This window comes from Vipera ursinii (assembly GCF_947247035.1).
Source record: "Vipera ursinii genome assembly, chromosome: Z".
Taxonomy (NCBI): Eukaryota; Metazoa; Chordata; class Lepidosauria; order Squamata; family Viperidae; genus Vipera; species Vipera ursinii.
This window is the reverse complement of record NC_139517.1, coordinates 30,160,753-30,178,978: the sequence shown is the minus strand read 5'-3', so window position 1 is coordinate 30,178,978 and position 18,226 is coordinate 30,160,753. Positions and strand designations below refer to the sequence as shown.

General features: G+C 37.4%; 1 protein-coding gene across 1 annotated transcript in view; it reads right to left on the bottom strand.

The window, feature by feature from the left end:
• Window positions 1-1,187: 1,187 nt before the first annotated feature.
• The window catches only part of PPP1R9B (protein phosphatase 1 regulatory subunit 9B), a 95,307-nt gene continuing 78,268 nt past the window's right edge, over window positions 1,188-18,226 (bottom strand). The window contains exons 5-10 of the mRNA XM_083376924.1: window positions 17,341-17,476; window positions 15,025-15,177; window positions 8,305-8,358; window positions 6,650-6,879; window positions 5,003-5,099; window positions 1,188-1,802 (exon numbers count right to left, since the gene is read on the bottom strand). Of these exons, the coding sequence (XP_083233050.1) occupies window positions 1,749-1,802; window positions 5,003-5,099; window positions 6,650-6,879; window positions 8,305-8,358; window positions 15,025-15,177; window positions 17,341-17,476 (724 nt within the window). The 3' untranslated portion in view covers window positions 1,188-1,748. The remainder of the gene's footprint in view (window positions 1,803-5,002; window positions 5,100-6,649; window positions 6,880-8,304; window positions 8,359-15,024; window positions 15,178-17,340; window positions 17,477-18,226) is intronic.

Genomic DNA, 18,226 nt, shown 5'->3' with positions numbered 1-18,226 from the left:
GAATGCAGATTTCAAGACTTGTGGCGCTTGTTAGGACTTGCTATTCCACGGAAATGCTCTTTTCTGTGGTGTAATATTTTGATTCTGAATGAATAGCTTTTGGGAATATTGCTTCCTAGCTCATGACTCATAAGCATGCAGGAACATGGAATAACAACTATAGCATTCCGCTTTGCTTCATTATATAGAGGGAACTGGGTAGGAGGCAAAAAATGTCGAAGTCCTGTTGCACCTTGGACACCTTTTGTAAACCACCACCAGCATCTGATGTAGCTCAAAACGTCTGTGGCATAAGATCTCCCAGGTAGCTAAAGTGTTATAGCATTTCAGACCTTTCTGTGGTTACTGTCTACACTAATCGTTTCTTCAGAAAAGAAATGTGTTGGAGTTAAGATACTGACAGGGTAACATGTGCAACACATGACATTGTGTCACTGCCAGGGAGTACAGTATGCCAACAAGAGAGGGGAACTCTAAATCCCAGCACTAAATGGATCTGTGCAGACCTGGGAATGATGTTATGAATGAAAACAAAAGGCAATAACCCTTACCATTAAATTAAAAAGACAAGATTCATTGTACAGTTTGCTTTTGACCACCAGGGCTTTGTTTTCACGTTTTGCTCCTAATTAGTTCCAGATTCCAATTTCCCCAGCAAACCCTGATGCTGACAGTGGTGAGATGGATCCAACACAAACTGGTGGCTTTTGGAGATGCAAATAGAGAATGGCAGTTCCACGTTTTCCTAAAGTTTCTGGCTTCATTTCCTGGCTACAGCTGCCTTGATATATTTGCTCTTAGCAATTAAGCCTGAACCCTCAAGTCCTTTGGGAGAGTCCAGTTTGTTAGTCTCCAGAATGTAGATTCCCAGGAATCTTCCAAAATATGAATAAAATGTAATGAGGAAAAGAAAAACTGGCTGATAATTCTTCCCTGATGTAAAAGTCAATCGTGATGTTTTTTCAGATGCCAGCAGGGATTCCCACAGATGGCCAACGAATGTTGGCTCACTCGTTAGAAAACTGATATAGTTCCCACCCACAAAACATAAGAGAACAATGGATTCCAAGTTGTCCAAACGATGGAAAATTAAAAATCTTTCCATCTCAAAGCTAGACAAGGGTCCCACCCTCCACCCCAACCATGTCGAAAGATTAAGATTCAGGAAGCAAAATGAAAACCGCTGGTCTTATTTGTCACCATCAGAGTTTTTCTATGTTCTAGTTTGTTGCCTGCAAAACTGAAGAGCCAACAAGTCAATGTATAGACATTGGGCATCAGTCCCAATCCATAAAGATTCTCATCAGGCAGATGGGACAGAAGACACAAATCACTGGACACAATGCCCACCTCCCCGCCCTTCATGGTCTGTTTCTCCAGTTGACACAAGACGCACACCGGACATAGAAACTGACAATGATTCATCACCATCAAGAGGAGGGTTGTGTCTCTGCAGTCCATCTAGAATTTCACCACCCCACCTGGTCTTTCACAGCCTCATACTCAACAGACGGCAAGATCATTTACTACTTTTGTTGTAGTAGTTCTTCTGACATGTTGGGCTTTATAGTACTTTCCCTGCAGTAAAATAAAGGGAACGAGGCATAGGATGAGGAAGAATAAAGACTGGGCATGGGTGGAAGAAAATTCTAAAGATGTCCCTTGCGAATAATAGTAATAATAGTTAATAATAAGATGAATTAATTTCTCTGTTGGTTTATATGTTTTTCTGCTCTCTCACTCTTTTTTTAAGTCGTGTTGGAATTTTTCAAAGTCTGCAGCTTCGCCTCCAGTTCAGAGATCTGAAAAACACACAACAGAAAGGGATAAAGAGAAATTCTCCAGGCAGAGTAAGGAGTGTTTGGGATGGGGAAGAGGTAGGAGGACTTAGGAAAGAAATGCAGATAATGTGGCTGGAGACACCAATAGTCTGGCTGGCTCAGAGTCACAGATAACAATAGGAAATGGCTAAAGAAAAGATGGTGAGAAAAAATAATTAAGGACAATGAAGGACAGTAAGGATAATGATAAAATGTATATAAATATAAATTAGGAGACCTCGTTTACTGCAGATTTCAAATGGCTTAGGTCTGTAATCTCTTTTCATATTATTTTCATTCCCTGTTGCACTGCTATACATCAAGTTCTTTATAGTTTGTTGAATTACCTTCCCAGTACTCCTCATTACTAAACATGCTGACTGAGGTTGAAGGCATGAATTAGAAAAAACTGCAGGACTGTACATTATACACATGACATAGATATTTCCAGATGACTCTGTTTCTTATTCAACAATAGAAAGAGAATAAATGAGCCCCTACTAAAATAAAATAAAAATAGACTTACCTCCCATAATAGTGCAATTATGCTTTCAGGTCATTCACTGTTATATGCGAGCGAATGTATGTAAATCCTTGACAATAATAATGGATTACTTGGATATGGGGGCCACACTTGGGGACAGGAATTCTATCTATTAAAAGAAGTGGCTGTATATCCACATCCACAAAAGATCTGTGGCTTGGCCATCTAGCTGATTCAGTGGTAACTGTAGATCTTTAGGCAGTAAAGATGACAATGAACACATTTACACAACTATGCTTTTGGCATTAGAAACAAACTTTCCTGAATTGGTATAATTGTTGTAATTTGGCAACATTTACCAGTGCTTCAATTATATTGTATTTAGATTACTACAATGCAGTAAGACTACTCTGAAGAATATGAAAAACTTCAATTGATAAAAAAATGGCGGTACCTTTATAGGCAATGGGCTCCCTAAGTTAGAGTTGAAAAAAAAAATATTTTTTTTTCTCATCTTAGAAAGAAAGAGGTCCTTTTTTTAAAAAAATACAGAATCTGGTTTAAAGATACTCCTAATTAACAAAGGGAAAAATGCAACCTTGCTGCCAAATATCACAGTCCTGGAGAAAAGCTCTGAAGAGCCTCAAAAATGGGGCTTAGGGTATGCATACATTTCATGAACCATGGTTTGCTTACTTCTGGAATAAATGAATAAACAAATATTTCAATTAAAGCTTAAATAGTAGGGAACCTCTGGATATCTAGATGTTGGACTACGCCTATAATCCTTGATTTTTGGCATGCCAATGAAAGACAACATCACAAAGACCCCACTTCTGTTTTCAATTTTGGACTTGACAATCACAAAGCTATTGTCTTAGAAACATTACTGCAGTGGGTAAATAGATTCAACATGTTTAGAAACTCAATTTTGGCTATCCTTCCTTACTAACACTTGTCCCAAAACTTCTACCATCGTGTCCTTTATTTATTTATAGCTGCCCAATTCCATCAGAACTGTCCATCAAGATACTTGTTTTAGAAACCTTGTGAACAATTAGATGTTGTGCCAAAACAGAGAAGGCAAGAAAAAAACATTGATCAGCAACATACATCGGGAGCAGGTCAAGGAGAAATCAATGTAGCGATGATGATGATGACGATGATGAAAGAACTGCTTGGGAGAAAAGAGAACATCATGGGAGCAATCCACTGGCAAAACAGAGCTAAACCCTTGACTTTGTGGCTTGAATAAAGGTTAAACTCCTTAAAAAGTAATGGAATTATAGTGCAATCTTGTGCTTTTCATAATAATGATCTGTAATGCTTAAATTTGTTAAATAAAGGTTAGACTGTTGAGATTTCAAAAGACCTAACATAACTGAGCATAACTAGTCCTCTGCTCATAAATCTATGATTTATCTAAGCCCTAAGTCTGAATATCGCAGCAGAAAACAGGAACTAAAAAAAGGATCTATCATCTACAATCTAGATTGAAGCAGCTCATTTCTATCATTTCTGTAATCAATCACTACCTCACACAAGTGCACTTCCAGACTAGATCATCATTTTGCGCACCATAAGCTCTCTCTGGGATATACCAGCTTGTATTCTTGCCTGGCCTATCCCAAGGTCATGCTCTTACTTTGTCCAGCCACCATAATCATAGCAAATGTTTCCCAATTCTGTTATTTTTCCATCTGGCAGAACAGGAATAAAAATGTTGCATGAAACTATGTAAAACTGCAGAGGGAGCTAGTGAATAAATAGCCATTAGAGTTTTCAAGATACTCACAAAAAAGGTTTTGACTTTGATTTTGATCCCATATCAGGCATTCCTATTACAGAAACTCAGAGCCAGTCACACACACAAATGTGCATGCATGTGCACCAACATTTAACATATAGAAGCATGAAAACACCCTGACAAACCTGACATGGTCATGCTGCCTGATGCAAGAACCAAGATGTGGCAGCTTCCCTATGGCCCAGTACGAAAATCATATATAGATTTGACCCCAAGATCTGTTGCAGAGTCACTGAGGCCTGGTATGTAATTCCCACTCAGAGCAAATGTATATGAAGAAGAGACAATTCCTAAATTAAGATTGAATCCTAGAGATCTATATGGAATCTGATAGGCTGGGGTAAAATCAGATAGGTTTCTCAGATTGCAGGACCTGGGGAACAACAATAGATTTAATAGCTGATGGAAATGTTCTCTGGTGGAAGCTTCAGAAAGATACAGTTAAAGGATTTCCACTATGCAAATATAGGATTCTGTGTGAAAAGGGCATGAGATACAATTATCAATCAGCTGGAAGGATTCAAGATCTTCCCCTCTCCTCCCAGCTGCAGGATCTATGGTTAACTAATGACTGCTTCAGATGAAATCCTGTAAGATCAAAACATTCATGCCCAGCAATAAAGGAGTTCAGAAAGGTTGGCGTGTCCCCCTCTTCCTCCCCCCCATTTGTCAACCTTTTGACAAGTACTCATATTTACAGCTATGTCCTTCCAACAGCAGCCATTCTCTCATGCGTCTCCATCCCTTTCTTTCTTTCTTTCTTTCTTTCTTTCTTTCTTTCTTTCTTTCTTTCTTTCTTTCTTTCTTTCTTTCTTTCTTTCTTTCTTTCTTTCTTTCTTCTCCTTCCTTTTGGGCTTACAGTAAGCCCACAGCACTGTCCTTGATGCCCACCTTCTCTTGCAGCTTGTCAACTTCCTCCTTGTGAGACAATTCAGACTCCTCTTGGATGCGACGCTGAGCTGTCTCTTTTTTGAGGAACTCAATTTCTCTGCAAGTGGAGAAAGGAGGTGGGGGTTAAAAACCCGTCAGAAATGCAGACAATACCCAATGGTGAAAAAGGAGGCATCATGCTAGCATAGGATCATAACTTCTTTTAGGCAGAAAAATGACATTTGCATTTGCATGACATGTTTTAAACTGAAAGAATGTACAAAAAGGTAAGTAGGCCCAATGGAAAAAGTAAATTTTATTTAGTATACAATTAAATTTTAAATTAATTAAATATTTGTCTCTATTTAAATAATAATTTTCCCTTTTGTTAAGTAAAATGGCAATTTAGTAGCAACTTCAGCAACAATTGTGCAAACTGCGCCCAAATATTTCAAGGAAGTATGTTTGATTCTGGAATCGTCTAGCTTAGAAGAATGTTCTACTTTAAAAGAAATCTAATCGGTATATTCAATATACGCCACAGAACAGACACTTTCATTTTAAATGCTTTCTCTGTGTCAAAAATCTTTACCATAAGTGAAACATGTTTCAAAATTCATATATTGGGCAAAAAACAGTAATATCTTTTTCTCTCTTGAAGTACTATTTGCAAGAAATTAGATAGATAGATAGATAGATGATAGATAGATAGATAGATAGATAGATAGATAGATAGATAGATAGATAGATAGATAGATATAATTCCTTCATACCTATTGAAATGGACCAGCCTTTTCATTCATCTCCAAATTCCATCCCACTTATATAAATCAGACTATAGTTTCTGCCTACAATGCACATATTTTGTCAAAAGCCATTCACTACCAATCCCCAAACTGTGAAATGGTTCATATATAACATATAAGTAAGTAAGTAAGTAAGTAAGTAAGTAAGTAAGAAAGGAAGGAAGGAAGGAAGGAAGGAATATTTTGCTTAGTTACTTTTCCTATCTGCCTCACTAGAGGGTCGTGGTGGCTCAGTGGGTTAGGACGCTGAGCTTGTCGATCAAAAGGTCGGCAGTTTGGCGGGTCGAATCCTGAGTGCCGCGTAACTGAGTGTTACTGTAACTGTTACTCGTCCCAGCTTCTGCCAACCTAGCAGTTTGAAAGCACGTAAAAATGCAAGTAGAAAAATAGGGACCACTCCGGTGGGAAGGTAACAGCGTTCCGTGCGCCTTTGGCGTCATCATGCCGGCCACATGACCACGGAGACGTCCTCGGACAAGTGCTGGCTCTTCGGCTTTGAAATGGAGATGAGCACCAGCCCCTAGAGTTGGAAACGACTAGCACGCATGTGCAGGGGAACCTTTACCTTTACCTTTTATCTGCCTCACATCCTTTATCAGCTTGATTTTTAAAAAAATTATATTACAACTACTAAAGATGTTTTAAGAAAACAATTGGAGTTATGTTTATTTTGATAAGATGGCTAGATCAGGCATGCTACCTATTCTCAGTAATTGTTCCATGTGCCTACCAATCCCACTGAACGATATAATGCTAATCCAAGGACTCTAGCTTTGGGAAATGGCTTTGTAAGCATGATAAAACATGAGCTGAAGAGATGGAGGTTGAGAATTATGAAGTGATTTGGCATTCCAGTTCTTACTTCTGTTGATACTCCTTAATAAGTCGCTTAGCTTTGCTGTATTTCCTTTCCAGAGTCTGGTACTGGGCCTGGGTCTCTTTTAAGTGCTCATCCACAGCCTGGCACAAGTTCTGAGCCTCCATCCAATATCCCTCCAGCTTCTCCATCCGCTCCTTGTTTTCTTCTACACTCTGTTCCAGCTGGGCTTTCTCAATGCGCCAACGAGCTTTCTCCTGTTCAATTGATTGTAGCTGAAGATAGAGAATATTAGAGGAAATAGTTATGTGCTAATGGATAAGTTAATTACACTTGCATTGCATGCATTTCACTTAGTGTTGGATAAAATAAACAACTAAACAAATAATTATCTTAATGAAATCAAGGCCAGACAAACAAAACCAACAAAAACAAAGAACATATCAAACAACTATTCATAAGCACCCATAGCTGCATATCTTTACACTGGAATGAAAGCTTGAGAAATTCATATTGTTTGCAAGGCCAGCAACTGTATCTGAAATCTAAACATTATCTTGATAGGTTAATATAATCCAGAGTGGCATAAATTTACAAATTTACAACCAATAGTAATGTACAGCAGGATAGAATTAGAATCTGATACTCTCCTTTTTTTCTAAATTCTGTCCATCTGCCATCATGGCAAATGGTAGGGGTTTGTAGAAATTGCAATTAAAAAAACCTGAAAAACATTAGGTTGAAATATGTTGTGCTATGCTTACTTTCCTTCATAAGCAACCTCATACAAAAGTTGCAACTTTTCTTTCAGACATGGATGATAATGGATAGGTGTTAATTGGAAAGGGGAAAGTTAGTACTCTAAGCATGACTTGAAATAGCTGTAGACAGTATGTTGCAGGCTGGATTATTCTTGCTTCAGCTCTTTTTAATATCAAACCAGCTGACTTAAGAACCTTACAGCTTAAAACAGTGTGAAGGAAGTTATAACTGGGCAGCTAGCAACTTACACAACAGAACTCTTGTTATGGAAAGAAAAAAATGCATTGATTTATTGCCATTGTAACTATATTTTAGAAACTATTTTTGTGTGTGGAATAGCTCATCTCAAAGATAGTAAGGGCAAAGGAAAAAGCATGTAACATATTCCAATTAAAGTTCTGATGGGCCAGAAGGAATGTTCAAGCAATAAAGTAGGAGATGCCCTCCAACTTTTGACAAAAGATGTAGACATGGGAAACAAGGAAGGGAGGCATAACAAGACAGCTACCCAACTGGTAGCATCCTAACAGTTCAGTTGGAAAGTCAAAACAACAAAGACAATAAAATTATCCATGAAAGAATTGTACTGAATTCAAACAATTGTCATGGTGGCATTTTACATACTTACATCCGAGTCATTCCATTTTAACTTTACAAAAACTCCCATACCCAGTGAGCAAAAGCTAAATATAGATCATGCCCATGTCCTCCCAGTTCACTGCTTTGAAAATTCAAAGAGAAGTCCTTCATTTGTTCTTCTGCCCACCCCATTTCAAATGCTTTGCACAGCACTATTAAAAATAGTCCAGCTATTACAAGGTACATCCATAGAGCCAGTTCTTGCAGCTTTTCTGGAAAACATTCTCAAGAATGGATTTTGGCAAGTCTCCAAGAGAAGCAAAGGATTTTATGGCTGTCCTCACAGCCTTGATTCTTACCTTTCTTTTCAGCTGCTGTATTTCAGCTTCAGTCACAGCATGCTTGATCTGGAGCTGCCAAAGGAAGACATAGGGAGTTTAACTCCTTCCCTGGTTTTCATACATAAAACAAGAAGCCCCACAGCTCATGACCGCATTTCAGTGAGAAAGGGCTTGCTTTAGGATTTATTTTATTAAAACAATAAAAATTAGGCAAAACATTTTCTAAAGATAAATAAAAAAATTAGGTCAACTTTAATTTCATTTGGATATTTCTGATGTGTTGTTAATAAAACTAAGTGCTATGAAAATGACCAGGAAGAGCAGAATTAGTTTGTAAGCATTGCCAGGATGTTTCTCTTCTTAAACATTTTAGTCATGTTCAGGCTGCAATACTTCAACCATCAAATTATGTCCTTTTCCATCTTGATCTACTTATTATTCCTTCTCTGCACAAGATACTTTTTATTTGACTTCTGTCAACATTTTATAGGGACTAAAATTAAATACAATAAAACAATGACTGCCTTCTGCAGAATTTCAGGTGTGTTTTATCCAAGTAACTTGCATCACAGCAATTTTTGCATGCCAAGATATTTTTCAACATAGACACAGGCGTACATGTTTGCATACTTTTATCAAGAATTAGAAGTGCCATCCCTGTGCCCTCTGCTAAAGTCATCAGCACCTCACAGTTAAAAAGAGAAAACTGAGCAAGCAAGATATGCAGTACTGCATTTTCTGGAATAGCCTTTCCTTAGGACAAACAGGTGGGCACCCCAGGGCAGGTGTTTACATGCACTCTCCTGTCTTTCACCATGTCAGTAAATCAACCCTGAACAGCCTTGATTGGATTGCTTAAACAAAAACTTGCTGACACAGATTCACACATTATTGGTGGGCCAGTGAAACATTAAACATTTAATGTTTTCCAACCATTTCCAAATCCTTCTCTTTTTTAATTACCATTCATAGACTGCAGATACTTGGACCTGAGAGTTAACCATCTGCAGCACTTCATAGTACCTTTCTATAGTTGAGGGAAAAGGAGGATAGATATGGATGCGCCAGATCTGCATACCAAAGCTAAGTATTCATAAAAAGGTACACAGCCATTTTGTGCACAAAGAATGCCAGGAAGAACAATGTGAGCTGTGCAAGTGTTGTTATGACTCATTCCCAATTTCTACTGTTTATCATTATCACTTGCAAGATGTATGACTGGAGTCATCTTGAATGGACTAATATAAAGTGCACGGTTCTTGGTCATTGCAGAGATGAAGAAAATATAGTTTTATTAGGACTGTAGCACTAATTCAGATGTCCCAGTACCAACTGTAAAGAATATTGTAGCTCAGAGTTGGACTCCTGGTTGCTCTCTGAACTTAGTTGCTTGCACTAAAGATGTTACAGGTTGGGCAATAAAGCATCTGCAAGAAAACAACCAAGGGCCCCAGATGTCTTGCTCTCTGAAGAGTGGAACTAAGAAAGGAGAAAGTAAAAGCCTTCAGAAGCATTTTATATACTATACTTCAAAACCATTCACTCCCAAAAGGTTACGACTACTACTATGACTCTACCATGTCACTAGTACTTCTGTTCTGACCTCTCCTCTCAGCTATTTGTTTTGCTGCCCCTTTGCATTTTACCAACTAGCAGAAAAAACAAAACTGTCTGCCAATCAGAATACTTCAGCAGAAATGGAGGTTGTCTACCTACAGGATTCTATCCTTCATCAGTAGGCTCTTTCTTTTGTTCTTCTTCTTCTGCCAACTTCTGCCATAATCTGGGTTAGAATTCAAACTGGATTTAACAACAACGGATCAGTCATGAAGAAAGCTGAATCACAAGGTAGCACTTTCTCTTTCTTTATAAAGGTAACAAATTTTCAGCTTCCAAATGCTGTCATGTTCTGTGGAAGCAGCAACAGAGGTGGCTGTTATGCTATTTCAGCATCACACTAAATCATTAGGGATCACAGAGTTAAACGACTAATGGCACTGCTGGTTGAGTTTTCTAGTGTTATTGTACAATTCTGATAGCTGTTTACATGATCCAGTTGCCAATTTCCATCTTTATACACTGGCGATATCTACAGGCCTGATTGTCTCACATAAGCAGATAGGTAATCATGATTGGAAACAATTTGCAGGTTGCAAGAGAAAGTGTGCCAGAGGCATGCAAAAGAAAATCACACACACAATTTCAGCTCTACTGCTCCTGCACAAATCTGAAGGACCAGAGGCACAGTGCTGCTTCCCCCAAGAAAGAAGAGAAGAATGGCAGAAGATGGGTTGATCAGGGTTGAGATATTATTGGGTATGCTGATACCAGCCTGATATGGAGTACAAATGCCTCGCTGATCCTATCCACTATTGATCCTGATATATTCAATGCAATAGGTAGCAAAATACAACAGGTTAAGAAGGAAAAATGCAACCAAATGAACCTGGAATTTTGATCGTGATTCATCGTGGTGTAAATCAAGTCAATGACTTCATTTGATTTTATGACTGTTTTTACAATTTTCATTAAGTGAATCACGTGTTCATAAATCCAGATCCAGCTTATCCAATGGATGTTTTTGCAGGGTTTTTTGTTGGAAAATGGGGGAAAATTGCACATTGCAATCAGGTCTGTTCCCAAGTGCTGAAATGCGATCATAAGATAGCAGAGATGGTGTGGCAGCCGTAAGAGAATGCATTGTAAGTAACTTTTACAAATTCTGTTGTAACTCTGAATGATTGTTAAACAACTGTTCATAATCTGAGTTCTACCTATATAGCTAAGAACAACTTAAGACTGCCCCATTGTGGACTGGAAACCAAATGAACAAAATTATAAGTTGCTGACAGTAATGTTCAGGCTGTGGGTGGGTACAAATGGGAACAGGGCCAAAGAGGAATATATTCCTTGAAATTCAACAAGGGCCAAATTAATTGCATCTTAAGCTAATGTAATAATTTCCTGATGAGCCACTTGATTAGTTATCTTAAAGAAATCCTGAAGAAATGGTAAAGTACTAGAAGATAGGAAAAGGGCAAATACTGTCCTTGTCTTCATAAAAAGGGAAAATAATGACGCAGGGAACTACAGCCAATCTGTCTAATACTGATACCTGGGAAGAGTTTATAGTACATCATAAATAAAGAGGTAGGTGTTTTAAATACAATGTGATGATTAGTAGAAATCAGCACAGATTTGTTAAGAACAGATATCTCATTACTAGTCTTCTCTCCTTTTTAATTGGGCAATTTCCTTAATAGGTTTTGAAAATGCTATAGACATAACCTATTTTAACTTCAGCAGAGACATGCTGATTAAGAAACAGATATAATAAGAAAGTGATATACTGTTGACTTGGAAATTATATTCAATGAAGGTCCTGCACTGAATTGGAGAGAAGTATTAGAGGATAATCCTGAAATTTCTAATACTTTTATTAATGACTTGAATGAAAAGATGGCAGGAATACTGAAAAGATACGATATACATCCAATGAATAAATAAAACATATAATAGGAAAATCCTCCTTTAGCAAAGAATCTCCATATTAGATGTACAAATGACAAAAACTGGGTGAGAAAAAATATACTGTGTAAGAAGAAACACAACTGAAAACAATTACTTAGAGTTTAGAGAAATTGGTTCAAAATAACAGAAATTTAATAGATTCAGATCTTAAGTGCAAGGCATATAAAGAGGGATACCTGGCTTGGTACTTGTGAAAAAGATATTGGAATATAATTGGTTATATAATTGAGTATGAATCTGCAGTGGCTGGAAAAAAATGGCTGAAAAAACCCCAATGCAATTCTAAGATGCAATGGAAATAGATTTTCCAACTCATAAGAAATATTTGGCCCACTATGCTTTGCAATGGTCATATCTGACCTTAAATATTAGTCCTGTTTGGACCATCATAGTTTAGGAAATACTCAGAGAAATCAGAAAACCACAAGGATGATTAGAGGATGAAAAACTACAAAGACAAATTCAACAAGCTAGAAACTTTGAAAAAGATGCTTGAGAGAGATATGCAACAGAATTGCTCAAATACCTGAAAGAATGTCACACATGAAACCATCATGTTATTTTTTGCTTCAGAATATGGAACTTAGAATTATGGAGTTAAGGTACAGAAGGTCAGATTAAGTTATAAAAAGTCAGATTCTGACTAAGTGCTAGCAGAATGTCTTAATAATAAAAACACATTTATGGGTATGCTTCATATGGAAGCAAGGCAGCAGCCTGTCAGAGACAATTTAGGCTCCTGCACTAAATCAGGTTATATGCCATGATTGCCTGAGCAGGGGGTTGGACTAGATGACCTCCAAGGTCCCTTCCAACATCATCATCATCATCATCATCATCATTATTATTATTATTATTATTATTATTATTATTATTATTATTATTATTTAAATTACCCTAATTCTATTAGATCTACTTACTTCTCTTTTCATGTCCCACTATCAACAATATTTACATTGTCTTTTCCTTCTTCACATGTTTGCTTCTGATATTACAGCTTGTTTGCTGTAATATGCTGTCATTCTTTTTGGAGTACTGAGAAATTCAAAACCTTAAGAAAACAACTCTTTCCTTTCCCTTGTGCCCTCCTGAGAATCAGGTAATCCTAACAGAAATATGCAGTTACCGTATTTTCCGGCGTATAAGACGACTGGGCGTATAAGACGACCCCCTACATTTCCTGTTAAATTATAGGGTTTGGGCTATACTCGCGGTATAAGACTACCCCTCTTCCAACGCACACTAAATAAAAATTAAAAAACATCAGATTTGATTTTAATATGGTAATTTTAATTCAAATGCTTATGACATGCAGGTGCTTAGTAGGAAAACTGTCACTTATAAACATAAGGCTGTTTGTCATCAAACATGTAAACATAAAACAGTGCAAGTGGATTAAACTATAATAATAATAATAATAATAATAATAATAATAATAATAATAATAATAATAAGAAGAAGAAGAAGAAGAAGAAGAAGTTGGAGGGGACCTTGGAGGTCATCTAGTCCAACCCCCTGCTAAGGCAGGAAACCCTATAAACCCTGTAAAAAATCACAGACTGCAGCTTCTTCTCCAATTGGTCCTGCTTTCCCTGCGCAGACTAAATGGGAGATCCGCTCCAGGTTTTCCAGCCAGCCCTGTCCCTAAATTTTCAGCACCCGGCGTATAAGACGACCCCTGACTTTTGAGAAGATTTTCATGGGTTAAAAAGTAGTCTTATACGCCAGAAAATACAGTACTTCAGAATCCAAATTTAAGGCTGACTTATAGAAGAAGTGAAAGACATTCAGAGGTTGTTTTTACAGGCTTTCCTAGCCTAGTGCATCCCAGGTGTGTTGGGCATTTATCCCCAACTTCACAATATAGCATTTTGGTGAGCACCAGATTGGAAAAGGTTGATTTATACAATTAGAAATAGCAGCTAAAAAGGCCAATGGTTACATTAGAACTGCTGGGCATAAAGGTTTTTAAGTCCCTTTTCTTAAGTAATGTTGTCTTTAAAAAGCTATTTTTTTTCTTCCATCCAATCCATTTTCCTTTTTTGTTTTGTCTTTCAGGAAGCCAACTTGGGGGCAGAGACTGTTTTATGAATGATACAGGATATCCCTTTATAAAACGAGCAACAATTAAATAATAAATATTAAAGAAAGTGTTTCATCTTTTATGAGGCATTCCTCTTACAGTATAAGAAGCAGTTTACAGAAATACTATAGACACTTATAGGTAAAATTAATTCCCCCTCCCACCAAGTAATAGTTTAACATTTAACTAGGAGGAGTGCCTTAATATAAGACTATGGAACTGTCTTTGTCCCATTACATGGGCCAATCCCACCAGGTCAGGCAGGTATATTGTGGACCCTGCCATTGAAGAATTACAACTGGTAGGTCCAGAAAGAAAGGCTTATCTGCCATTGTGGAATGTTCTCCCCACCCACCCCCAGAGGTGAGGCAGACCCCACTCTCCTGACCACCCAGACAGGGGTAGAAACATGTTCTGTGGCCTTGCTTGGAAAGCAGAGAGGAGCACGCAACTGTGGGCCTGATTAGCACCCTGAAAGCCCTCCCTTCAGCTTTTAATTAATTTTTAACATTGTTTTTATGTTCTGTCTTTTTAACTTTTATATATTGTTTCTGTGTTTTAATATTTTAATGTAGGCCATCCAGAATCCCTCTGTGAAGAAGCTGGGCAGTTCCAAAATATGATAAATAAAAAATAAAAACTTCCCTGAGAATATTATAATAGAGGCTAATTAATCTTAGTCGTAGTCTTGCTTTTAAGTGAATGGGTGATCATTTAAAAGTCAATATTGCTTTTTGGGGGGTAAGTTTTGTACTTACAAAAAAAAAAATTTGGGGAAAAAAAGTATTACTGGCTTAAGTCAAAATGTATTTTAGAGTCAATAAAATACTTTTCTGAACTAATTAACCTAACTGATCTAAGAATGAACAACTGTGGATTACCTTGTTTCTCTAATCATAGCAAGAAGGAAGGAAATGCAACTGGTTTCACTACTGTGTATTACCAAATTGCTGCTAATATTCATTGCAATGAAATCTAAGTCGCCCTCTTGTTTCACATTCAGCTACCCCTCAACGAGTTTTAATTTTAAATCCAGATTTAGTGGTAGTGCTGCTATGCACACATTTAACATAAATTGTAAGTTTCAGCTACCCATCCATCCTCCACTTTAGGAAGCCATATACCTCCTTAAATTTATGCACTAGCTTTTCAGGATCCATCTCCACTGGAGATAGCATGTCTTCATTTTCAGCCAATTCAAAAACCTCAATAGCCATCTCATTGTTGGGGAACATGGGGCTCATCTCTTCATCTTCATCTGTAGCATATTCCCCTGTCTGCAAATAACAAAAACAAGTTTTATCATTAGAGATTCTGATGTTCATCCGGACAGCACACTAAGTACAGAACTAAGACTATTTTAAATAATTCCTTAGAATTCAGGAACTAAGTAGTAAGTTAAAAAAATTACACTTCCTGATTTCAAGCAGGAGAAACTTTATCATTAACATGTTTAAATGTTTTGAATAGCCAGATTCATTGTGAGGTGCAAATATAGTAATAAGCAGCACAGAAAAGGATTCCGAGAAGAGACCAGACTTCCACCAGTTATATAAAAAAAATTGGGAGCTTAAGGAAATTCATGAGTACTCCAAATTTAGCCAAAGCATAGTTTCATTACAGTAGCTAAAATGGTCTTCACAAATGTTTTGTTGGGACGGATTGCAGCAGTGAAAATGAATGTCCTGCCCAAATTTTTATTCTTATTTCAAATGATACCGATTCTTAAGAAAGACTCTAACTTGGAGGAATGGCAGCGTGGTATCAATAAATTTGTGTGGGCAGGGAAAAAGCCACAAGTTAAACTTAAGATTATGCAGGATACTCGTGAGAGAGGTGGCCTTAAAATGCCTAATTTTAAATTATATTATGAAGCTGCTGCACTAGTAGGAATAAGTGATTGGATTAATTTGACACAATCGAGGTTATTAAATCTTGAGGGCCATGATCTGTTGTTTGGCTGGCATGCATATTTGTTGTATGATAAGAAGGTAGATACTGTGTTTAGGATGCATATTTTAAGACAGGCATTGCTGAGAGTTTGGAAGAAGTATAGACATAAGTTAAGCAGCAAGATACCATTGTGGGCAATCCCAAAACACGCAATAGAAAATATACATGCTGGTTTCAAACATGATGAGACTACTTACAAGGAAATTTTAAGTTTGGAAAGGAATATTTGGTGTTTGAAATCATATAGTTTCTTGCGAGAAGAGAAGGTTGTTCAGACTTGGTTTCAATATATTCAGTTACAGGCCAGGTGGAAAGAAGACCAAAAAAATGGATTTGCAACGACTGATGAAAATTTGATAAAGCAAATTAGAAATCAAGGACCAGCACATATTAAACGGATATATCTTGCATTGATAGAGATCGATTCAGAAACAGAGCTTGTTAAGGATTGTATGATAAAATGGGCCCAAAACATTCAGGAAGTTATTACAATGGACACGTGGGAAAAGATCTGGGTGAGGAATGTAAAATTCACTCAAGCTCAAAGTCTAAGAGAGAACTTTTACAAAATGTTTTATAGATGGCATCTAGATCCTAAAAAGCTTGCAAGTATGTATCCGAATTATCAGCCTAAATGTTGGAGGTGTGGTGATGAAGAGGCAACATATTTTCACATATGGTGGACATGTAAAAAGGTCAAGGCTTTTTGGATAAAAGTCTGGTGGAATATGCAGAAGATTTTTAAACGGAGGATAAAGTTTTGTCCGCAATTTTTTTTGTTGGGAATAATTGTTGACGCTACAGTTGTGGACTCTAAGTTGATGTTGAATTTAGTTACGGCAGCAAGACTTTTGATAGGTCAATATTGGAAGAAAGAGGAACTGCCGACTATACAAGAGTGGATTTTAAAGGTTTCCGACTTGGCAGAGATGGCGAAGATTTCGGCCTATTTGAAAGATTACTCGCAAGAACATTATATTATGGAATGGAGAAAATGGATTGAGTTTATCCAGAATAAGTATAGGGTCAAGAAGTTTTATCTAGCATTTGAATAAGTCTTCTTTCGTTTTCTTTTTTCTTTTTTTATTTTGTCTTCTATATATATTTAATAATGCTAAGTTTTGTTTGATCCTATATAAGTTAGAGAGTGATGGATTTTAGAATTTATAGTTGTTAGTATATGGTTGTTTATGATTGCTTTTTTATATATATATACCTTGTATTTAGCTCTGGGAAGTCCGGGGGGGGAGGGGGGGAGGGGGGAGGTGGGGGGGGGAGGAGGGAGGGGGGAGGAGGGAGGGGGGAGGGGGGGGAAGGGGGGAGGTAGGGAGGGGAGGAGGGAGGGGGAAGGGGGTTTTTTAAAGGAAAACTGTATTTTTAAAACTTTTCAACAAATGTTAATAGCGGTTTAGCTTCCCTGAATTTAAGGTTGGAGCTCTACTACTTTCCTCTCTCCCCAAAGGCAAAGAGAAATAGATTGTACTTACTTCTTCATCCTCCTCTGTATATTGGGTATATCTCTGTTCCATCATTTCTCGCTGCCATCGTTCCTGTTCCAGAGTCTGCTGGATCAGTTGCGCCACTTCACTCTGCTCTCCTGGCTTCTCCCTGCCAATAAGGAACCTAAAGGAAATTAAAGTGAATAGAATGAATGCATGGCATTAATATAATAAGGGAAATCTTGATATGGTTGAATATCTGGAGTTGGGTAGTCAGGTTATATCTCTATCTCTATATCTCTATCTACAACAGAGTGAAAAGTATTCTAGCTCTTGAATAAATATGCACAGATCTGTTTATTTCTACTCTTCAACCACAGCAAATGACAAGCAGTAAAGACTAACACACACCAACACTACTTTCTGCTACTAATTCAGGGGAAATTAACTTTTTAGTGACTTGAGTTGTATTTTTTTTCTTTGCAACAAAAGACCATAATAGATATAATCCCAAATGGCCTACAACGGTAGTACAGAACTGATGACCAGTTAAAATATTTCTTTGGAATACAGGAAGCAGTACATTCAAGAAAATTACATTTCCTGTTTTCACACTAAGGTAACGCTGAAACGGTTTACATCAAGAATTGGGCAAGCTAATTTCAGTTTGAAAAAAGTCTCTTTTCAAATATCAACTCATGTGAAAACAGGAAATTCACTGGAATGTGTGGGGTCAGGCTTGGACTTCCCTAACCCACAATCATTCAAGGAGGAGCTTGTTCTAGGTATGTTAAATTTATCTGAAACTTATGACATAAGTGTTCCTTTGCTTCTGGCTGAAAATAGGGCAACTGTGCTACCACGGTTCTGGTGGTTTGCCGTGGAAATTTGGGGGATATGATCACTGGTACTTAGCGAATGCAAACAAAACAAA